Below are 25,399 nucleotides of genomic sequence, written 5' to 3'. Positions count from 1 at the left end.
AAATAGAAATTATGCAATGCCACGTTTCTTTATTAATCGCTAATTTAATTTCTGATATAGAAAAATTTGATAGAAAATGTAAAATGAAAAATGATAGATGTGGAAAAATTTGATAGATTTCAAACTGTTCACATCTGGCTTATCATCAGAGTAGTAAATACGTAAAAATAAAAATAATTACGTTTCAGGTAATTAACATTCCGGTAATTCTACTTTTTGAATGGGTAATTGTCATCGGAATACGCAAATATAAGAACCTGTCATCGGAATGCGCTAATGAAGAACCTGTTTCGCCTTGCAATCCGTACAGACCTCTTAGAATCTGTGAAAGAATTTCACAAGGATTTTATTCTTGGTTGACTGAAACTTCAGTCTGTTCTCAATTTTCTGCGGAACCCTTTCAAAATTATTTCCTTTCCCTAAGGAAGTCAGGTATTTTATGCCACTGCTTCAGAGATTTCGCAACTATTCATAATAATATGCTTAACACGTTTCCTAAATGAAACTTTCAGAATAATTCCTTGATAATCCTAGACAACAGTCATACTTTATAACCCATGGTTGGGCATGCTGAGATGTGTAGAGTCATGAGAGATCCTTTCTCACACCGAATTCACTATAATACACCACAGGTTCTCTCTGTTGTTAAATGCATTACTCTCAATCTAACGTGACTGCATCGGATACTTCCGCTTGTTTGAAATAAATGTCTCTAAATCTGTAAAGGTTTCACATTTGTGCTGCGCAGTTTTATTTAAATGTACGGTGTTTGTTTAATCAAATATTAATTAATTTTATACAGTAAAAAATTTTTTTATTCAATTCTTTCATAATGTTTTGAATACATATTTTTTTCAGAATGTGATTGCGGGCAGCAAGGAAGGTGTGAATTTGGTCAAGATGGGAAAAAATGTACATGTAATGCAAATTTTAAAGTAAATAGTAAATCTGGGAAATGCGAGGGTGAGTTTGATATGATTTTTATTCTATGGAACTAATATTCCTCTCTGAAATTTTAAATCTTTCTTGTATAGGTCATTATTATTGTCATATATATATATTGGATATCTAGTAATTCATCAAAGTAAAGCAATTACCTATGTTACGTGCATATTTTTAGCATAGAAGTTCTGAGTGTGTATGCTAAAAAATTTATGCTTAGCATAGGTTGTTGCTTCACGTTTATGATTTATTTAAGTTGTGTTTCACTTCTGTCTTGATATCTACGAAGTGGTTTAGCGTTTTAAGATATTTTATAAAATTATAAGTAAAATATTTTCTAAAATTATAAGTAGTATCGTCTAAGCGATGAAATTTCTGCACACTATTAATTGGATCCGGGGTCCAAGTCCAAGGACGGGCTGATTGCATGGCTGTCTTCTTGCTTTTCTGAATGTTTAACGTGTATACATCCGAGTCCTATTAGAAAGTTATCCTATTAGTCCTATTAATATTTTATTTCATCTTTTCATATTATATACAGAGGAAAGTTATATACGAAGGCATGTCTTCTTTCGTGTAGTGCTGTAGGACGGAACACGTAAACAATGTACATTTATGGGTTTAAAGAGCCTACTTTTCTTTAAACGGAATTAGGTTTTCATAGATAAGATACTTCTGTTTTAATTACTGCACACAATATTAAACAAAAATCATACATTACTTTGCCTAACCGTAAAAAAAAAAAATTGAGGAGGTGACGGATTGTGAATTATTAAAATTCGGCTTAAACGTAACTTTTAGATTTGTGTTATAAAATTTTGTGTATCTAATGAAGATATATACTAGAATAAAATATACTTTCACTCCTGTTACAGCAAAATGGTGAACAAAAGCAGCAAAATGTGTAAGAGGTGCATGTTTCTAAGTTTACACATGAATTTTAGCTCTCATTTTACATATTCTGGGTGTCTACAATATTAAAACTGTTTCTTTTTTGTTTTGGTCTGTTAATTTCTTTTATACATCGTTTTAGATTTATTATAGTACTTGAATAGAGCATGTGGTAACGATTAGATAATTCTTCAAATGATATAAATTTATATGCATTCTGAGTTATAATATGGACGAAATGTAACGCTGTTAAGTGAACATAGTGCCAGAGTGTCGCTATTGTAAACAAATGCAGTGAATTTTAAAGAGTGAATTTATACTATTGTGGTTTATGCGCTATCGACGAAGTAGATTTAATCCAACATACTTTATTTTCTCACCTAAGTAATGTAAAAGTTTAATTTTTATCTTTAAATTCCCAACAGTAGATGTTTAGGCCAACGAAATTTTTTTCAGCCCTTGATCCTTTTATTATTTCACGTATCATGTTTAATTTTTAACCATTTGAATCTGTTCTGTAATTAAGAAAGTTCGCTACGTAAGGTTTATACTTAAGCCTTAGGAGAAATATCGCAACTTTCTAGAAACCCGACTTCACTTAAGAGATTTTTTAGGGTCGCCATTATGTACCACACATAGCCACACATAGCCAGATTGCCATCTCCGACACCTTAACTGCGGCTCGCGAGATCCTTTGCCATCTGAAATTCAACTTGTTTTGGACAAATATAGTTTACGTTTTAATACAAATGGAATTTTAAATAGAAATTATGCAATGCCACGTTTCTTTATTAATCGCTAATTTAATTTCTGATATAGAAAAATTTGATAGAAAATGTAAAATGAAAAATGATAGATGTGGAAAAATTTGATAGATTTCAAACTGTTCACATCTGGCTTATCATCAGAGTAGTAAATACGTAAAAATAAAAATAATTACGTTTCAGGTAATTAACATTCCGGTAATTCTACTTTTTGAATGGGTAATTGTCATCGGAATACGCAAATATAAGAACCTGTCATCGGAATGCGCTAATGAAGAACCTGTTTCGCCTTGCAATCCGTACAGACCTCTTAGAATCTGTGAAAGAATTTCACAAGGATTTTATTCTTGGTTGACTGAAACTTCAGTCTGTTCTCAATTTTCTGCGGAACCCTTTCAAAATTATTTCCTTTCCCTAAGGAAGTCAGGTATTTTATGCCACTGCTTCAGAGATTTCGCAACTATTCATAATAATATGCTTAACACGTTTCCTAAATGAAACTTTCAGAATAATTCCTTGATAATCCTAGACAACAGTCATACTTTATAACCCATGGTTGCGCATGCTGAGATGTGTAGAGTCATGAGAGATCCTTTCTCACACCGAATTCACTATAATACACCACAGGTTCTCTCTGTTGTTAAATGCATTACTCTCAATCTAACGTGACTGCATCGGATACTTCCGCTTGTTTGAAATAAATGTCTCTAAATCTGTAAAGGTTTCACATTTGTGCTGCGCAGTTTTATTTAAATGTACGGTGTTTGTTTAATCAAATATTAATTAATTTTATACAGTAAAAAATTTTTTTATTCAATTCTTTCATAATGTTTTGAATACATATTTTTTTCAGAATGTGATTGCGGGCAGCAAGGAAGGTGTGAATTTGGTCAAGATGGGAAAAAATGTACATGTAATGCAAATTTTAAAGTAAATAGTAAATCTGGGAAATGCGAGGGTGAGTTTGATATGATTTTTATTCTATGGAACTAATATTCCTCTCTGAAATTTTAAATCTTTCTTGTATAGGTCATTATTATTGTCATATATATATATTGGATATCTAGTAATTCATCAAAGTAAAGCAATTACCTATGTTACGTGCATATTTTTAGCATAGAAGTTCTGAGTGTGTATGCTAAAAAATTTATGCTTAGCATAGGTTGTTGCTTCACGTTTATGATTTATTTAAGTTGTGTTTCACTTCTGTCTTGATATCTACGAAGTGGTTTAGCGTTTTAAGATATTTTATAAAATTATAAGTAAAATATTTTCTAAAATTATAAGTAGTATCGTCTAAGCGATGAAATTTCTGCACACTATTAATTGGATCCGGGGTCCAAGTCCAAGGACGGGCTGATTGCATGGCTGTCTTCTTGCTTTTCTGAATGTTTAACGTGTATACATCCGAGTCCTATTAGAAAGTTATCCTATTAGTCCTATTAATATTTTATTTCATCTTTTCATATTATATACAGAGGAAAGTTATATACGAAGGCATGTCTTCTTTCGTGTAGTGCTGTAGGACGGAACACGTAAACAATGTACATTTATGGGTTTAAAGAGCCTACTTTTCTTTAAACGGAATTAGGTTTTCATAGATAAGATACTTCTGTTTTAATTACTGCACACAATATTAAACAAAAATCATACATTACTTTGCCTAACCGTAAAAAAAAAAAATTGAGGAGGTGACGGATTGTGAATTATTAAAATTCGGCTTAAACGTAACTTTTAGATTTGTGTTATAAAATTTTGTGTATCTAATGAAGATATATACTAGAATAAAATATACTTTCACTCCTGTTACAGCAAAATGGTGAACAAAAGCAGCAAAATGTGTAAGAGGTGCATGTTTCTAAGTTTACACATGAAATTAAGCTCTCATTTTACATATTCTCGGTGTCTACAATATTAGTCTACAACGCTATATGAATTTATTTCTCTATAGTCACTTATATAGTCCCCCATCATGCGCATTATTGTTTTTCTCGAAATTGGTCTAATTTAATTAACTGGTTCCTCAACACAAGTTTAAAATGACATGAAAAATAGTTAATTTTGGGTTGAAATACTGTCAATTTTTGCCATACGGAAGTCTAATTTACTTTACTTTTGTTTTTTCATAACGAGTATGTAATACTTTCCGAAATATTAGTTCAGGAAACAGGATATCGTGCTAAAATTTAGATTTTGTTTTTTGTCGAATATTAACTATTTACTTTCTTGTACGAAGTAAAAAGGAAGTATTGTAATCGCGAAAAATTTTTACGTATCTGAAGTCAACTTTCAACAATAAATAACCGAGTAAAGAAGGGTCTTACTTTAAGCGAAACTCCTTTAAAGATGAACCATTTGTTACAATCAACGGAAAGAAAAATCTCTACGGTATCACACATAATGAAAAAGGTGAACCAAAATCCTTCTGCTGTAATAATTTTGGACACATCTCAAGGAACTGTCCGCTGCCCAAATCATTAGTAACATGCCGAAAATGTAATAAAACAGGTCATAAAGCTAAAAATTGTGTTACTAAACCTGAAAATAATCATTCAAATGATAAAAGTTATTTTGTTGAGCAAGTTGACGAAAATACAGAAGAGAGATTTGAATTCATATTTGAAGAAAGCAAAACTGAATAATTCTGAAGAAGTACAGGCTTTAATTGATACGGGGAGTTCTTGTTGTCTCTTAAGAACTTCAGTTGCTCAGAAACTTAAAGTGAAACCTGAAACTGCTATGAATGAATTGTACGGTTTTGGAAATCAAAGGGTGCCTGCAGTGACGTCTATAGGAATGATTAAAGCCGATATTGAAGTTGATAATGTAAAAGGCCAAGGCATAAATATCTACCTTGTACCTTATAATGCACAGCCAGTTGATCTAGTCATCGGACGGACATGGCTTGATCTCCCTCACATCGCTTATGTCAGAATAAGAAACTGATTTCACTTCGGTTATAGAGAAGATGAAATATTTAGTAACCTCCAAATTGATAAAAATAAATCGAGTCTGCTTTAACGCTCTTGAGGAAAATGAGTTAGAGAAAAATATGATCAGTTATGTCAGTTCTCAAACAGATTCTGTAGATAATGGATCAATTATGATAGAAAATCCTTCCGAAGGTATAAGCTATTTATTAGAAATTAAAAATGGGGAAACTTGTATACCAGTGATTAACGTTGGCGATAGAAGTGTTAAGTTAAAAAAAAAACAATGCGTTGGGAAAGCAGAAGAAGTTGAACTATGTTTAAATACTGAAATTTCTGAATTGAGCTCGAACTTAGCAAAAACGGAAAATATTAACAACATAAAAGTTCCTATTAAGTTTAAGCCAAGTTAAAATTGACTCGGATTTCGACGTTGATCACCAGCAAGAGTTATTGTGCCTTCTGAATGAATGAATTTGCACTAAATATTTCAGAACTAGGGTGCACACATCTTCTAGAAATGGACATTAAGGAAATCGAAGGTTCAAAGCCAGTATGTATGAAGCCTTATAGAACAAATGCCTCTGAAAGAGCTGCGATCAAAGAAATAATTTAAGAATGGAAAGAAAATGGAATTGTAACAGAAACGCGATCCCCATATGATAGTCCTGTCATACTAGTAAAGAAAAAGACCGGTGAATTCAGATTAGTTGTTGGTTACAGACGTCTCAATAGTCAGACTATGAAGGATAAATTTCCCCTGCCTAAAATAGATGATTTATTAGAACAATTGCATGAGTGTAGTCTGTTTACAACGCTAGATCTAGCACACGGATATTTACAGATTCCATTAACTGAAAGTGCAAAATTGAAAACTGCTTTCATAACACCGGATGAAAGAGGTCAATATGAAAGAATGATTTTTGGCTTGACTAACACTCCTGCGGAATTTCAACGATTGATGTATCATGCATTATCCTCATTATGTAATAAAGAAGTGTTGTGCTACCTTGACGATATACTTGTTCCAGGAAGGACTTGGGAAGGAGTGATTCAGAAATTAATTAATGTATTCGAAGCACTACTTGCAGCTAAACTAACCCTGAAGTTACTGAAATGTGAATTTGCCAAACAAGAAATAGAATATTTAGGCTTTATAACCAATAAAAACGGAATAAAGCCGAGATCAAGAAAAGTTTAAATAATATCAAAATTCCCAGAACTTAAAAAACCTTCATGAAGTTCAACGATTTTTTGGTTTAACAAGGTTTATTCCAAATTATGCCATTAAACCTGGACCATTGACTCAACTAACTAAGAAAAATCAAACATTCAGATGGGAAGAAAGTCAGCGAAGTTCTTTTACAGTGCTGAAAAATGAACTGACGAATCAACCAATTTTAGCTTTGTACAACCCTAAAGCTCAAGCAGAAGTCCATACTGATGCATGCTCAGAGGCTATTGCTGGCATGTTACTTCAAATCGGAAGTGACGGCAAATGGCATCTTGTCTACTGCTTGAGTAAAAAGACAAAAGAAGCTGAAAAGAATTATCACTCGAGGAAACTTGAGCTAATGGCAATTAGCTGGACTCTAGATAGACTTCGACAATTCTTACTCGGAATTGAATTTACGGTCAGTTACCGACTGCCAAGCATTGGTTTACATGAATGCAAAGAAATCTAGCAATCCCCAAATTGCTCGTTGGAGTATCCTTATTCAAGAATATAATTTTGAAACACGCCACAAACCAGGAATTAAAATGTCTCATATCGATGCAATCAGTAGAGTTCCTGTTATTAATTCATCAGACACCATGCATTCTTTGATAGAAGATAATTTAGAAGTTTGTCTGACCTTAAATTTAGACGAACAAATTTTTATGATACAGCATGCAGATGAAAAGTTAACAGAATTAATAACAATCTTGAAGAAAGACCCAAGTGAAAGAACCAAAGAAGAAAATCAAAATGTGGAGAGTTATATTTTGAAAAGGAATAGACTGTTCCCTATTGTGGAGGATGGAGAAAAGAAGAAGTTATTATACGTCGTACCTAAAAGCATGAGAAAAAGCATATTGGTGAAGTTTAATGTCCTTATGGAACATTTTGCTGTTGATGGGACTGTCTCAAAAATTAAAGAACTGTACTGGTTTCCTGCTATGAAGAGATATGTTGGTCGACATATATCAATGTGTTTCGAATGCCTCGTCAACAAAGCTCCAGGTGGAAAAAGACAGGGTCTTCTGCATTGTGGTGTTGTTGGCCGTGATCGTATCAAAGTAACGATACTAAGAGTATCAAGTGCGAATTAATTCCGCGTAAATAGTTAAACTAAAATTTAGTGGTTAGTACATTGCATGATCTTTAATAATAAGAATAAAATGACTTACCCAATAAGGCATGCATGAGTCAGTAGCTCTCTTTTAAATATACATTTATTAAATCACAAAACACACTTTTCTTGATTAGCCTAGATTATATACGTTACAAAACAAAACTACATTCATGAATGCCTTTCGGCATGTCCTACTAGTTAGTCCTACGGGACTCTCACAGCGTTCATTTCTTACGGTATACTCTAATTCCTAATCCTAAAGCATCGATGGCACATTACTTATCAGCATCTTGCAAGAAGCTTAATTAATAGGCGGTGCAATTATTCGCGAGAGAAGAGAGAAGATTTCTTGTAGATAGGCTTGAATTTGGCGCACATGGTCGTCACTTCGAAAAATCCAGTTATCAGGATATACACGTGAAATCACAGCACACGAACCATTTTACCTCCCAGCATAACCAGTAAAGTTTACCTGAATTCTTATTGCTCATTTATGCAGCTTTCTTCGTACAAGAACATGTTTTCTCCTCCATCTTATGCAAAGGAATATCAGCTCGATTACATGACGTTTTACAGTGGACGATGGCGAGAGCTGTGTGTGTGGCCCGAATGCCCACACACTTGTTAACACGACGACAGGCAGAAAGAGAAAGACAAAACTAGTCCTTCCAGTTTTTATCCACTGCGACGCACGTGGTAAGGCGCGATAACGATTCAAGAATCGATAATGCCACCGTGTTCACTGTGAGAATTCTGTGTTCTCACATGCATGCTATACCCCCAGGCCGCGAAACTTTTGCAACAATACATATTGATCATCTTGGACCTTTCATCACAAGTTCTAAAAGAAACAAGGAATTGTTAGTCGTCATTGATAATATGACCAGATTCGTTCGATTGTATGCTGTGAAAAACACATTTTCGAAAAATGTACTAAAATCATTGATGAGTTTCATAGAAGAATTTGGATTAGCAGATCGAGGTTCTTGTTTTACTTCAAAGAAAATTCAAAATTTTTGCAAGGAAAAGAGAATTCTTCATACATTAAATTCAACCTTCCACCCACAAGGAAATGGTATGGTCGAGAGATCGAACAGAACAGTTTTATCAACGACAGTAACATCAATGAAAAGTAAAGATCAAAAGGATTGGGACAAAAGAATTAAAGACGTTGAGAGAAACTTGAATAACACAATCAATAAAACTATTGGAAAAACACCCTTTGAAATACTTCTTGGATATGTACCACGATTTCAAGATGGAGTTTTGAGATTACTTGCTAATAAAGAAGCAGAAGTTCGGAAGGAACCGGAAAAACTACAAAAAGAAGCTAGAGAAAAGATTGTTAGAGAACATGAAAAAATGAAAACTTATTATGACAAAAAGAAAACAGGATCTCTATCATTTGAGTAAGGAGAAATAGTATTAGTTAAAAGAAATTCAAAATCTACACCAGGAGAGCCAACCAAAACTCAACCTAAGTATCGTGGACCAATGGTTGTGACAGTACTTCCGGGCGACACTTATAGAATATCACAACTAGAAGAAGCCTGCGATGGTCGCTTTTATGCGTCAACTGCTCATGTAAGTCAACTAAAATCTTGGAAAAATGCAGAAGCAAATGATGATGATGACAATGCCGGCGTTGTCGGTAATGACGCAGACAGACGAGGATGAACTTAAAAGGCTCAAGCGACAGTGCGCAAACCATTGCGCTATAGAATCTTTGTATAGGACTTATAGAATTGTTTAAAAATTATATTTCATTTTATTTTTTTCCTACCTATTATTATATTTCTGTTGTTGTTTATTTGTCGTTTTAATATATGATAAGATTTGATTCAATTGAGGACAATTGAAAAGTCAGGATGGTCGAATGTAAGCACGATTGTAAATTATTTATTGTTATTAGACAAAATATCTATTGAGAAAATGGCAACAGCTAATTTCTGGATGTCGTTCTATTTATAATTTAAAAAAATATATACTGAGATGAGATACGCTTAAAATGTTTCATGGTACAATGCAATAGGTACGTTTGTTATGTTATGTACGTTTACGAATACATTACGTGTAGGTTATTAAGATTTATCTTTAAATAAATGTTTAAAAAATTCAACTCGGGCAAAAAATGGAATTGACTCGGGAACATTTTCGTGGGATTTCATATCTTTCGACGTGAATTATCAAGATAATAGTGCTTCAGTGACTTTAATTCTTTATAGCGAGATAAAGCACTATCCTACAGCACTGTAAAATGCTGGTGTACGAATTCAATCACGGTCAACGTTCGGTCCAGGACAAATTCCGTGAAGGTCGTCCAAAATTGATTGTTCTGCTAGAAAATATCGATGTTGTGCGCGAACTGATAAAACAAGATGATCATTTGACATACCGTAATATTGAGGCAACTTTGCGCATTAGTATAAAAGCATCAATAAGATATTAGATGAATGTTTGTCCATAAAAAAGATTTGTTTGCGCTGGATCCCGCATAATCTTACAAACGCTCGAAAGAAAGCTCGTGTCGATTTGCGCAAAGAAATGCTGGAAAAATGCGTTCAAGGTAAACCAAAGGCTGCGTATAGGATTAGGATTAGGTACGGGGGACATGGGTACCATCCCTTTACCGTACCCAACTGGAAGTATCAGACGAACTTGGAATTGCCCAGAGTGTCATCTCCAGGCTTTGGCAACGATTCCAAGATGATGGTAATGTGAGTAGACGTTACAGCACAGGTCGCCCCAGAGTTACAACGCCGAATGAGGACCGGTATTTGGCAGTTACTGCCAAAAGAAATAGGCGAAGCACAGCCTCAAACCTGTCTCGTCAGCTCTCTTCAGACACTGGTACGACAATTTCAAGGCAGAACGTGTAGGTGACAGCAGGGCCGGACACCCGGACGGCTTACAATGACTACTCGGGTGCTGTCCGGACCCTGCAACTATCTGTAGCTGAAACTTTAAATAGACATAAATATAGTAGTTTACAAATAGACCTGATCGTGTAATCGCACAATGCGTCAATGGACATAATGCAACACACTAAGATACTGTAAACTCTAAGATAGACACAATACACCAATACACATAATTGTGACACACTAATACGCTATACACCAGTATTCTATACACTAATATACTATACACGAGTATACTATACAATAATTCACTAATATACTATACACTAAAAGATAGACACAATACACCAGTGCGCATAAATGCGACACACTAGTATACATTGACACTAATACATAAGTACCATGTACACAAAAATACACATAGGTAAGATAATACAATTATTCTATTACACTACTGTAACATACACGTGGATACTATACACTGAGATAGGTAGAAACTTACGCTAAGTTACAATATGTAAAAAAGTTAAGTATTGATATACATAGAAACTGAGTAAATTCTATATATTTTAAAATACACTTTTGTGTAAATATTAATAATACACAGTACTACTACAGGTGTTACTCTGTATGTTCTTAGATCTTGAAACATGACAACTTGATGCTAGAATATATTTATAGACACAATAAACCAATGACACGATGCGTCAATATACATAAATGTTTCACACTAATATACTATACACTAAAAGATAGATACAATACACCAATGCGCATAGATGCGACACACTAATATACTATACACGTATATACTAAACACTAATACACGATACACTAAAATATAGGCACAATACACCAATGCACATTAATGCGACACACTAATATACTTTACACTGATATACATTGACACTGATACGTAAGTACCATGTACACAAAAATACACGTGAATTAGATTATACAACTATTCAATTATACTACTGTAACATACACGTGGATACAATACACTGATAATACGTGAATACAGTACACGTAAATAAGATTAAACAATTATACTATACTACTGTTACATACACGTGAATTCAATACACTGAAATATGCAGGCATATACGCATATGAGAACACTAAATACTACGTGGATTCGACATATTATGAAGTGCACATTAATGTGAATATTTAATACATGCCTACTACAGGGGCTGAGCCTCTTAAAAACTTGACAACATGATATTAGAAATTTACACTTTGGCTGGTAGAGATGTACATAAGAAACAGGCGGACATAAACTGTAAGAGAATTCTAGACTGCACTATACACTTGTCTATGCATTATTCTCTTGGTGCGTGTACGATGGATACAGTGCATGCTGAGGTACGTTGTTAATGCGTCTGTGGCACGCTGAGCATATATGCTAGCGAGGTACTCACTTTGCCACGTATGTTACAGAAACTGGCATGTGCGGCACCTATGCAGGGCTGCAGAGCTCCTGCCCCAGTACTTCTAAGTGATCCATGATCTTTTTGATTTTGTCCATAAGTCGTGGTTGTTTCAGCACGAATCTTTTAAAGGCGACATTATTCGACGGGAGTTTAACGTGCCATTATGTGGTGAGTTGACACTCCGTCAGGTAGTGGTCGTGGGACCCGATTTTTCCGCAGACACATAGGTCTGTGGAGGATATATTTCTCTCTGCGAAGTAGGTCGGAAACGGCCCATGTCCTGTGATGAATCTTGTTAAGAAGGGCGCAGATATGAGTCGTTCCGTGTCAACTTTTCGTATGAATTCGAAAGTTCGCCGACTCTGTGGCGACGTGTTCCATTCCTGCTGCCACTGCGACAGAGCTGACTGCCAAGTCTGCCGCTTGAGAAGTGACTTTGGTAAAGGTGGGTCTATTTGCACCGCATCCCGGTCCTGTGCTGCCTCTTTTGCCAGGGTATCTGCTCGTTCGTTGCCCTGGGCACCAACATGCGCTTTTACCCAAGAGATTTCAATTATTTGGACCGGACTCGTATTTCTTAGTGTCTCCTGAATTTGGGACACGAGTGGGGAGGTGTGGCGTGGGTCGTTGATGGCGTGGGTCGTACAGTACCGATAGGCTATCAGTATAGATTGTAAAATCTTCTGTTGGGGTAGTTTGTGCCCATTCTATTGCTTTCAGCAAAGCAAGGGCTTCCGCCTGGAAGAACGAATTGTGCGGAGACATATGGCACTTCCAGGTTTGCACTTCAGTGCCATTATGGAAAACTGTATATGCGCTGCCGACTGCATTGTCCATCTTCGACCCATCCGTGTAAATCATGAAGCCCGGGCCCTCTATGGATGGTGGTAATTCAGGGGCGAAGTGAGTCACAACACCTTTCTCGTAATCTGAAGGGTGTGTTTTAAGTTTTGAACTTTTAAACTCGAAGTCTGCAGGGTCATAGCTGAGCTCCCCAAATCGTGCTTTTCGATGCAGTTGGGAAAACATTGTAATTGCGGCTTCCTGCTGTGCTTTTATTGGTAACGGGATTAGTCCCGCCAGAACTGCTGCGGCTGCTGTCGACCTTGTTCGATATGCCTTTGTAATCGCCAGTACGAAAGGTCTTTGGGAACTTTGAAGAATTTTTTGTTTCCTGCAGGTCATGGGGTTTGCCCATATTGCCGCCCCGTAGATCATGATCTTTTCTGCTACTGCAGAGTATAGGATCTTTAGAATATGGGGACGCAGTCCCCATTTGGAGCCTTGCATTTTCCTTAGATTCATGCCTATTTTTAATGCTTTTGTTCTTTGCGATCTTAAATGGGGGATCCAGGTAAAGCCTTCATCTAGTATGATACCTAGGAGCTTCATCTCTTTAACTCTTTTAATCCTGTGACCTGCCATCGCAATTGTCGGGTTTCTTTGTAAGGTCTGGCCCGGTTTATGGTAGATGATATATTTAGATTTTGAATGCGAGATGTTAAGCCTCTTAGCCTTGCAAAGGTCATCATAGAACATGTCAATGACTTCCTTGCAGTTTTGTTCAAGGATGACGCGGCTTTTCCCACTGAACACGAAAGTGGCATCATCTGCGAAGGCTGCGACTGTTGTGTGAGCCGGCCATTCTGCTTTTAGAATCGAGTTAAATGTTAAGTTCCACAGGTCTGGACCTGCGCATGATCCCTGTGGGCAGCCTCTTTGCTGTGGCCTGGTAATTATTCCACCATTGTGAACCGCGATGAAGCTGCGGTTACTGAGATAACTTTTAAAAATCTGTAGGATGTTATTTGGGATGTTAGCTGTATGTAAAGCTTCTAGGATTGTCGGCCACCACAGGGAGTCAAATGCACTTTGCAGATCCAGACTGAGGACTGCCACATGCTGTTGTTCTTTGCGCAGTCGCTTGACTTCCTCGCAGACGTGCTCCAGGACATTAAGCGTACAGCGATGCTCCCGAAAGCCATATTGTGCATCTGAGAGAACACCGTTTTTTCCTATATGATGCTTCAGCCTGAGAACGAGAAGCTTCTCGAAGAGCTTTCCCAGGACTGGCAGAAAGCAAATTGGTCTAAAGGACGAAGGATCATTGGGGGTCCTTGCCTTCTTTCGTAAAGAGGACCACTTGGCCCGTTTTAAAATGTGTTGGAAAGTGCTTAAGACTTAGAAGTTTGTTGAAGTAAGCCATTAGCAGTCTTGGGCAGGCTTTGTAGGTTGCCCTCAAGATCCGGTAGTCTATAGAGTCCGGCCCTGGTGCTGCCTTTTTGACCGGGAGAGTTCGTATAACAGTTGTGACCTCCTTAACTGTAAATGGGGGATCATCTGGGACTGTCGTGGACAGGCTGTATGCCTCATGTTCAGAAGAAACATCATTCTCATCATGTGGGAATACTGCGTCAAGGATGCGCTGAAGTGTGGTGGCCATGAAGCCTTGTGACCCTATGTGTGAACCAGCATACGTGCGATGCAATGGTGGTATGAATACTTTGCTGGAGGCTATCTTGTGTAGTACGCCGAAAACTTCAGTGTGCTGTGTGCAGAAGTTCCTCCAGCTATCGAGCTTTGCCTTCAGAATGTCCTTCTTGTACTGAGCCTGCGCTCTTTTGTATTCTACGCTGAGTTGTTGTCTACGATCCGGGTCCCGTTCTTTTTTCAACCTTCTGCGCATCGCCCGCGTGCGGCTTCGCTTGGTCCGTAGCTCCTTTGTACACCAGCTGGCAGCTTTAAGAATTTTGGGAGATTTGATGCTCATCGTACCGTCGCATGTTTGCTGTATTAACTGCACCAGGTTACATGTGATGCGATCTGCGTCTTGTTCCGTGGAACAATTGTTCAGTTCATCTCCTTGCTGTTCCAGGACCAGTCTCATTTCTCGGGTGAATTTCTTTAAGTTATGTGCCGAGGTTCTATATCGTTTAAGTGATAATCGGGAATGGGGATGCATGAGGCTGAAAGTGATGTATCGATGGTCTCAGTTTGTGGGCGTATCCTGCACCTCCCAGTTCTGGATTTTTGTAGCCAACTCTAGTGTGGACAGCGTGAGATCTGGCCATCCCTGTCCAGTAATTGTCTCGAAAGTGGGGAGGCATCCTTGGGTGTTGTGTAGAATTAGGTCATGACTCGTTATGAAGTCCTCAACAAGTCTACCACGTGGATCAGTAAATGAATAGCCCCACACTTCAGAGTGGGAGTTAAAGTCTCCGACTTAAAGGTGGTTGCTGGAGGGATAGTCTCGGAGTGTTGTCTGCAGCTGGTCAAGATATTCTGCGGCTTCCGCTGTGGGTGGGATGTAGGTATTCGTAATCAGGAGACTTAGTCCCACTGCATCAATTGCTATGGTAACTTGGTCTTTTGACAGTGAGATACTCGTAAGTGACCATTTGTTACGGCAGCAGACTATGGCAGCTCTTGACCCTTCTCTTTCCGGGTTCTCGAAAATGGTCCAGGATAAGGGGAATTCTGCCACCCTTCCTGCTTGGATGTATGGTTCTTGTATGAGCAGAAGGTCAGCCTCTGTTTCCATTGCATAGTGGACTAATTGGGCGGTAGCTGCCCGAGCTCTCTGGAGGTTCACCTGTACGATCTTAACCTCTTCTTGCGCATCTAGGAGAGAGTTAATGTCCTGTCTTTCGGTACTATTGCTTTGTTGTGACATTCTGTAAGGTTACAACGTTGGGTGACAATGGAGGGAAAATGAGACAGATTAGAGAGTATGCTTTTGGTGTCACCATTATGCAGTATGGGTACACTTGGTATTCAATTGGTGACTGAGGTACCGTAATCTGTCCGGGCCTTGATCTTAAGCACTTGCAAGTGAAAGGAGGGGCAGTCAATTAGACAATTAGCAGACAATTAATGGCAATTAGACAGTTTACACAGCTCGGGCTATCAGCCATGCATTTTTTGACATTGTGGTTTCCACCACAATATGCACAATGATACCTAAATTTACAGTCCCTTGCCGAATGTTCGAAGTCCTGGCAGATGAAGCATCTACGTGTCCCTGTAAACTCTGTCACACGATGTTCCCTCCATCCCTGGAACAAAACTCTTTGATCCATCAACGTTTTAAAAAGGCTGTCGGTGAACAGTCTAAAATCCATTTAGCGCCTTGTTCCTCCGATTGCTGATCCTGAAAGAGACCTTGAAATCATCTTTACTGATAGTAAAGGTCCTAGAGACAAGGTCTGCTACCTCCTCCGCCGGGGTACCATTTGGAATATTATCTATCGCGCACTTTGGGGACCTTTTATGTGGAATCCTCGTGCTGATCTTATCTTTGATGTTAACATTCTGTGCCAGGGCATGGTGTAACTTTGCCACATCCTCCTTCGAGTGACAGCGCACTGCAACTCCTCCTTTGCTGAGCTTCTGTATTCCTTTCAGTGACACCCAATATCCAGTAAGGGCGCATGCCTTTCCAGTTCCATTTGCAGGTCTGGTGCATGTTCGTCTTTCGTAAGAAAAATTAGGAGCGTGGGAAGATCCTTAATTTTCGGTCTTAGATTCCGCTGCAGTGTCTCTGCATATGAGCGTCTCTTTGCCGTGCCACCTAGATGTGTGTCCTCAGACTGAATCCTTCCTTGAATGACACTTTCGTGAAGCACTGTCGAGCCCGTCACTTTAGCGTGCAAGCCTTCACAGCACTGATATGCATAATTAAGTCGCTTGTGGGCGTCTGTAAGCGTGTCCGTGTGCTTCGTCCCTAAGAAGTGCTCCATGTACTGTGGCGAGGGTGAGGACCCTATGGGGTTAAACTCTGTAGTGGTACCAACTTCCATGGTTGGCAATTGGGGGTATCCATTCGGGCCTTTGTGCGCCAAATGCCTGAGGACTTCTAGGATCTCAAGCATGCGTTCCCGCAAATCTTTAGGCAGTAAGTGCCGATTTCGCCGTTCTATAGTGCTTACACTGATAGCTTCCTTAATTAGGGCATCTATTTTTTCGGCATAGCTGAGAGAATCACTGTCGTAGAGGCTCTGCGGGTTTAATACTGCTGCACAAATCGAGGTGCCTCCATCATTCATGGTGGAAGTTCCGTGGACACTGGACTGTTGCACAGATAGAACACTACAAGCCCTGAATGCTGATTAAAAACACAAGAGTTCACTTGAACTATGAGATTCAACTAGACACTGAAGCTTCACTAAAACGCAGATGCTAAACACTGAGCACTATAAACTGATGCTATAAACACTAGAATTCACTAGTAAAACGCTAAAACGTTGGGAAAACAGACGTTGGGTATTTCTCTATAGTCTCTTTAAAAACACAAAAATTCACTTGGACTTCGAGATTCCACTAGACACTGAAGCTTCACTAAAGCGCTGAAGCTAAACATTGATGCTAAACACTGGTCACTACAGACTGAAGCTAAAAATACTAAAATTGACTGACAAAGCACTTAAACATTGGGAAAATGAGCGTTGGGTGCATCTCTGTATACTCATAAAAACACAAAAATTCATTTGGACTCTGGGATTCCACTAAACACTGATGCTTCACTAAACACTGATCTCTACACACTGATGCTATACTCACTGATACTATGAACACTAACTTACACTGTGAAAGCACTGAAGCGTTGGCAGAACACTAACACACTGTAAAATCACTGATAGTACTGAAGATAATACTAAATTGACACTGAAAACTACACAGCCAGTGCTGGTATTTCTCGGTAGTACTTTATAACAGGGGTCTCCAAACTACGGCCCGTGGGCCATATCCGGCCCGCGGACAGATTTTGTCCGGCCCGCGGAGAGCTAGCATACTTGAAAACTCCTTTTAGAGAACATATTTTTATAGCAAATTAAATTTAGTTTACTGAAGTATTCTAATTTTATGTTGAATAATTATTAATATGACATCTACATTGATATGGTCATGGGCTAACTACTCATAACATTGTTGTAGGCTTATTGTTATTGTTTTTGTGATAAGTTGGATAAAGAAACACAGAATTGTAATGAGTAAAGACATGTATAATATGCAGAAAATTTAACTTCAGTACATAATAACTAACAAATTATTGAAATGAATCCAACTAACATTTTATACATTTTAAATAAAAACATAACTTATAACAAGCATAATGACATATGAAATACTAATGAGATTTATGTAACTGAGATTTTCCACTGACAATAGTTTGTAGCTGTGGACTAATTTTACTTGTACCAATTATTAAAATAGATTTAAGATGCTCATCAGTTAATTTAGATCTGTAAACATTTTTTGTGTACTTCATTTTGGAGAAGGTCTTCTCACACAAATAAGTAGTACCAAAAACAGAAAACAGCCCACGAGCAAATTTATGCAAATTATCAAATTGTGTCAGTGGAAGACTCTTATAAAATTCCAACAAAGATGAGTTTTGATATTTGTTCTTAATTATATCAATGCACTGTAGATCAATCATTTCCATTTGAAGTTCCGGGGCTAGGGTTTCAATGTCAGTATCAAAAGGATTCTGAAAAATCTTAATTTGATTCGCAATGGCATCAAAGTCCGAGAAACGAGTATCAAAATTTATTTTCAAAGCACTCAAAGTTTCGATTGCAAAATCAATAGGAAACTCAGTCTCAGTGGTGTAGCTGAATATTTCACATGTTTTAAAATGTGAAAAACATTTACTTCGTAGTTGTGATTGAAACAGTATCAATTTCTTCTGGAATGATTTGATATTAGTGTATAAATCAGGAAGATGCTGGTTTTCTCCTTGCAATCTCAAATTCAGTTCGTTCACATGTTTTGTCAAATCAACATAGAATGCTAACTTCCACAGCCATGCGTTGTTTTGTAATTCAGTAAGAGGGCGATGCTTTTCATTCAAAAAAATTTCGATCACTGCTCGAAATTAAAAAAAGCGCTGAAGAACTTTCCCACAACTAAGCCAACGTACGGCAGTATGATAAGGTAAGTAATTTTCTCCAATCTCTTCAATAAATTGTCGGAATTGTCGGTGATTCAGCCCAAAAGATCTATTAAATTAACAGTTGATATGACTGGTTTCAGAACTTCAGACATATCCAAACATTTTCCGCACAAGGACTGTTGATGAATGATACAATGTAAGACTAATGGTTTTGAACCACCATCATTTTCTACAGCCTTTGACACAAGAGCGACCACTCCTTTATCTTTCCCACTCATGTTTTTGCCTCCATCAGTTGTAATACATTTCAAGTTTTTCCATCGAAGGTTCTTTTGATTAATGGCCATTTCAACTCCTTTAAAAATATCTGTACCAGTAGTTGTGCCATGAATACTATACATATCAAGAAGTTCTTCATGCACTTCATAGCTTTTATCTACTCCTCGAATATAAATCAACACCTGAGCAGTATCTGACACATCCGTTGACTCATCCAAGGCCAAAGAAAACCACTCAACATGTCCATTTTTGTCGAACAGTTGAGAGGATATATTTTCAGCAATGTTTTCTACCCTTCGAGCCACAGTGTTTGCTGACATACTGACAGTTTTTAATAAATTTACCTTTTCAGGGCATATTTCTTCGGCTACTGCAATTATGCATTCTTTGATCATTTCTCCATCGGTGAATGGTTTTCCACGTTTTGCAATTTCAAGAGCCACACGAAAGCTGGCACAAGTTGCAGCCTCTTGTTCAGTTTTGAGTTTTGTAAATGAAGATTGCTGCGATTTCAATCCGCGTTTCATAGCTTCGAATTTTTCTGTCCGCAAACTCCCTGTATATTTTGAGTAATTTCGAAAATGTTTTGTTTCATAATGACGTTCAACGTCATTATGAAACATTCGAAAATGTAACATTCGAAAATGTAACATTCGAAAATGTTTTGTTTCATGATGACGTTCTTTGAGAACGGCTATGCTTTCATTGCAAATCAAACATAGCGCCTTGTTACTGGACTCAATTACGAAATACTGAATGTTCCACTGATCTTTGAATTTTCTGCATTCACTATCAATTTTTCGCTTCTTTTCCATACTACTAAATCACACACAAAAGCAACAATTCAAATCAAAATACTGTTACAAAGATGTCTTAAACTTAAACACGCACAAACACGTTTTAAGGAGGTATGCACTATTTTATTCCACAACAGTATCATAGGAACTGACTTCTGTACGTGCTATTAGCGCCATCTGTTAGTGATGGAAGGTACTACCTATTTCCGCTTGTGTCCACCAGATGTCGTGTCACGTTACTCCTCATGGCTCGTACTCTACGACTAATCTAGAAATTACAGATAATGACAGGAAAATTAATAATATGCAGTGCTGCCGTTTTGCGGACTTTAGTCCGATTTGCAGCCTTTTTTAAACGTTGCGTACTTTTTCGGACTTTTTTATTCATCAGTGGACTATTTCACTTTTTACCACCGGCAACAATGATAATATGGTTTTGGCCCTCGGAACTTACTGGAGTAATCAGTATGGCCCTAAGGCTGGAAAGTTTGGAGACCCCTGCTTTATAACAATAATTACAGTATTAATTAAGTATGAGATATAAACGAACAGGAAATAGTATTCGAAGAATTGTTATAACCTGTGTGCAAAGGGTATAGGAACCAATATACACAAATTATAAACAGTAATTAATTAGATGAGATCAGTTCATACATATAATTAATTAACACAAATGTCCTATTAGTAATTATGCTAAAATGGGCATAAATGAGAGTCAGGAAGCCATGCGTAGCTTAATGTGGACTATTTAATTCCACTGAGGCAGGCTATGCTTGAATTTATTTGGCAACAGGGTAATTAATAAAAGCTGTTAATTAGAGGTACTGAAACAAAATTCCTACCTTGGCAGCTTAACTTCTTCTGTTTTTCATCTGTTAAAGAAGAGTAGTAAGTAATCCGAGGTATCAAATTAATTGCATTAATTACACAGACACGCACACACACTATAGCTTGTTAATTAGCCGCGTAATCACAGCTGAAACAATAATCCACTTGTCGATTTTCTCCTTTTGTAAAGAAGCTTTGAATGGAAAGCTACGGGGGCTAGATTGCTTTCGGTTGACCGTTGGTAAGGCGAAAAGGTCAAAGTTCATAAAATTGCACGTGAAAAACTTTATTAATTGCTGGGCTTCTAATTGACATGCGAACTTGCAATAAGCATCAAAACACTCGTGAAGAAATTGCAAATCCAGTGATATAAAACACAAGGAGTGTTGGCGAACGGCGGCTGCTAGATGGGCGCTTGAAGTCGCACGGAAAGGCTTACTTGATTATCTTCTTGGCCGTTAATCTTCTTCTGTTTTTCATCTGTTATTAACATCTAATCCAAAGGCAGGGTGTAACACATATGAAAACACAGGCACTAACACATTAAATCACTGGCACACTAATGCGGCACTTTCCTTAAAGATGGCAATTAATCCATATCTCGAGAAGTTATTGGTCGATTTCTTCCAAATTTACATCTTTACGCTCCTCATGGCTTCAAAGAGACGATTTCGAAGAAAGTAATTTGCTAGGCTAATTAGTGGCGAAATTAGCAAATTGTAAGAAAACGTCCACTAGTCGAAAATCCCCCTTCGTCAACAAAAGGAATCCAGTTCGACGGGGGGTCGTTGATTGCAAATTGTAAGAAAAAGCAGAACGTGAACAGACGCTTAGGGCAGATTGGTCTATATGCTCGTAGACCTGTCAAATTCGTTTCACTTACTGCAACTCACTGTCGCTTGCGGTTAGCCTGGAGAAGAGAGCATGCATTGTGGACACCGCAACAGTGGGCTTGCGTGATGTTTTCCGACGAGTCCAGGTTTAGCTTGCAGTCCGATTCTCGCCGGACTTTCATATGGAGAGCTCCAGGTACCCGTTACCACCAAGAAAACATCATTGAACGACACCGTTACGGTGGTGTAGGAGTGCTCGTTTGGGGTGGAATTATTCTGGGTTCCAGAACTGACCTGCATGTTCAAATTGGAACCATGACAAGCCAAATCTATCGGGACGTCATTCTGAAACAAAATGTACGTTTGTTTCGGGGCGCCATGGGCGCACAGTTTGTGTTTATGCATGACAATGCCCGTCCTCACCGTGCAAAAATCGTAAGCGAATGCCATCAATTGGAGGATATCACCCGTATGGACTGGCCAGCATTCTCACAGGACTTGAATCCAGTAGAGCACGTGTGGGATATGCTTGGCCGACTAGTTGCAGCCGTCAGCCTCCTCCTACATGGCTATCAGAACTTCGGAGAGCATTGCTTTTTGAGTGGTGTAATATCTCCCAAGATCAGATAGATCAATTTGATACTCAGCATGCCTGGGCTTTGTACGGACTGTATTGCGTCGTCTGGGAAACATACAATGTATTAACAATCATACCAACCATGTAATATTGTTTTTTTCTAAATAGGTTTTTTTTTTGTAATTTGCTCCAGGGAGAAAAAATCGCTAATTTTTTTAATAATATCAAACATATAGCATCTTTTTTTGCTCTTTACCTTTTGTTTAATAAATAAGCTTTACAAATAAGTCAAATTTGTTTTGCTTCTAACTCTTCCTTTGCCTGATTTTGCATTATCCTTAATTTATGGACATGAGTGTATAATCTATAACATGTGCGTGATTCAGATATTTCTAAATTTTATTTCGTGTAACTGGTAAGTTGTCTTTTAAAAATTATCTTCTTAAAAATACTAAATCTTTTTTTCATGTTCTCAAATGTAATAACAAAACGTTTCTTATGTATTTATATATAAAACATCATTTTTATTAGACTTAATTGAAGACATGCGTAAACTTGATCCAGATAACATAAAGACTTCCTCAATACATACTACATTGTTTCATGCTCTTACAGTTACCAATAATCGAATAATTCCTTTGAAATTCAGTTTACCTGATTTACGTATAGTACTTATATGTTTAAATTGTTTTATATAATGTTTTTTTAATTAAGAAAATTACATATAGTATTCGAGAGTATTAAAGAACAGCAGATAGAGTTCATAACATCGTTAGTGTTCTAATAACATTCTTTTACTTTAATTATGGGGTATTTGTAAAAAGGTGTATTTAATTATGGCAAAGCACACTAGGGCTATCTGCCTAAGTGGAGGGATGCCTTTCGTGGAGGACTTTCTAAGGGAAACTGGCTCGTATACACGTTACACATGGGGAAAACCACGAAAACGCCCATGCAGCCAGCCCGTTCGCGGGATTCGAACCTCTGACCGAACTACCAGTGTTCAGCGACTTTACAACTCGGCCCCTGGTGGGCTGGTATTTGTAAAAAGATATAATGCTCTTGTTATACAGGACCATTAACTGTATACTTTGCATGTATATTTTATCTGTTTTAGGATATAAAATAAAGAGTACTACCCTTTATTTCAAATTAAGTTGCAAATTACAATACAACATTCAAAGAAAATTCAAAGTCTAGTATCTATCGCGCTACAAATAGAAACATAATTTAATTGCGAAGAATTGTGAACAAACAAAAAGGATTTCAAATTTGGCGAGTTTTAGTTTTAATTTGGCGTCCGACTGCTATTAGCAATGCACGACTCAAAAATGAAACTTCCGTTTTCAACTGCCTGTACCTACGTATTGCGTTAACCAACCCGCACATCGTGCTTAATGGTGGAAATATACCTGTATTATCTGTCTCTTCTCTTACCCATTACGAAGAAGTATTCAAAATAAGATAGGAATAAACGAACTGAATAGTAGAGCGCCACTATTATGCATGTGCACTGCGTAAAAAAACTTTTTTGAGCATGTCATTTCAGAAAAAGTCCGATTTTTTGAGAAAATACCTATATTAAAATAATACTATAAACAAATCTAATATATACATCTTAAGTCGCGCTTTCGAGACCTGAAACACGCAAGCTGACGTAATCAATCGGCTCAGTAGTACGAGAGATAATAGAACTGTCCCTTTTTTTTATCGCAGTGTACGTATAATCAATCTTCTTGTACTAATGTACCAAACATTTTTACGCAAAGCTGTCATAAATGTAACATAACATTACGCAAGAAAATATTTTATTTCCATGTAAAATATTAGACGTGAATTTCAAGACCTAGAATGTAATATATTGGGGATTCTGTAATTTGTTTCGCTTTCTTTTTTTTTATATTATATAGCTTTTTGTTTTCTTTTGTTAGATTAGCTTTTTTGAATTGATTTTTACAATGCCAGCCTTTAGTACTCAACTTCAGTGTAACATTAAAAGATCATTTATAGGTCAATAATTTATTTTATCATTATATAATTCAGGATTCCGAAAAAGCATAGTATAGTTTATGATTTAAAAGCAAACTGAGTGTGATGAGGCAACCCTAATTTAAAAGCAAACTGAGAATGAATTGTAACTATCAGAAATGACGAAAATGTTTTTAGAGGAATTCTTGATAGAACAACGAGAACCTTGATAATGTCTGTTTGGAAGAGCTTTAAATTGTTACATGAATCATTTTTCATTCTTTCTAACGAATTTAACTGCTTACGCATTTGTCTTTTAAATTTAGGTTTTATAGAACTTAAGCCCCAGGCTTTTCCACTAACATATGTCATTTTATTATATCGAACATTATGTTTTATTCCGATAATTTTCTGTTGTAATTTCAAACTATATGAGAATTCCGAAAATGTCCATACCTCGCCAAATGGGCTAGATGTATGAGTTCTTTCGCACATTTGTCTCACGAGCAACATAAGCAACAACAAAGTTTCCTCTGAATGACATCTAAGTCTGGTTTCCTTTTCTTAGCGAGAGACTTCAAATGCTTGACGAAATCAACTAAATTTTAAAAACAAATCCCATTAAAATGATTGTAATATGAAACTATGAAGACAGGATTTTCCTCATTTCACGGCTATTAGATGAATTAGAATGAATTTATGAAATGAATGCTACAAAAATTCATTTAAGTTGAAAAGTATATTTTCCTTTGTTTCAAAGCGGAAAGATAATTTTTTAGAAAATTATTCAATTCGTAAATTTTTACGTTTGCATATTTTGGGAAGAAACATTTTTATACATACGTATATGCGATGTGAACATATAAATGAGCGCAATGGAAACTAGTGAATTGCGAACAGCTGTTTTTTGTCCTCGGTGCCAAAAAGTATAAATATCAAAGTTTCGATGAACAAACCAGTAACTGTTGTCATGTTTAAAAAAACGGACATGAGGCGAAATATAATTTTTGACGCTGGCATGACCAAATGTTTGATGTCAGTAACTTCTCAGCATATCGCACA

The 25,399-nt window shown here is 37.1% G+C and overlaps 2 protein-coding genes across 2 annotated transcripts in view; one reads left to right on the top strand and one right to left on the bottom strand.

Moving 5' to 3' along the window:
• Positions 1–854: 854 nt before the first annotated feature.
• Positions 855–25,399, top strand: part of LOC118190411 (uncharacterized) — a 161,034-nt gene continuing 136,489 nt past the window's right edge. The window contains exons 1-2 of the mRNA XM_085827050.1: positions 855–963; positions 3,451–3,555. The gene's annotated coding sequence lies outside the window, so the exon portion shown is untranslated. The remainder of the gene's footprint in view (positions 964–3,450; positions 3,556–25,399) is intronic.
• On the bottom strand, positions 19,148–20,149 carry LOC118202995 (general transcription factor II-I repeat domain-containing protein 2-like). The gene has a single exon (XM_035375236.2). The coding sequence runs from the start codon at positions 20,147–20,149 to the stop codon at positions 19,148–19,150; it is 1,002 nt and encodes a 333-aa protein (XP_035231127.2).

The sequence above is a fragment of the Stegodyphus dumicola genome, chromosome 11 (genome assembly GCF_044657685.1).
Source record: "Stegodyphus dumicola isolate Sdum_Otavi_A_Nest chromosome 11, ASM4465768v1".
Lineage (NCBI taxonomy): Eukaryota > Metazoa > Arthropoda > Arachnida > Araneae > Eresidae > Stegodyphus > Stegodyphus dumicola.
This window is presented reverse-complemented; position numbering and strand designations above follow the sequence as displayed.

Coding starts and splice junctions, on each gene's coding strand:
- LOC118202995 (XM_035375236.2), bottom strand. CDS start 20,149: ATGGAAAAGAAGCGAAAAATTGATAGTGAATGCAGAAAATTCAAAGAT.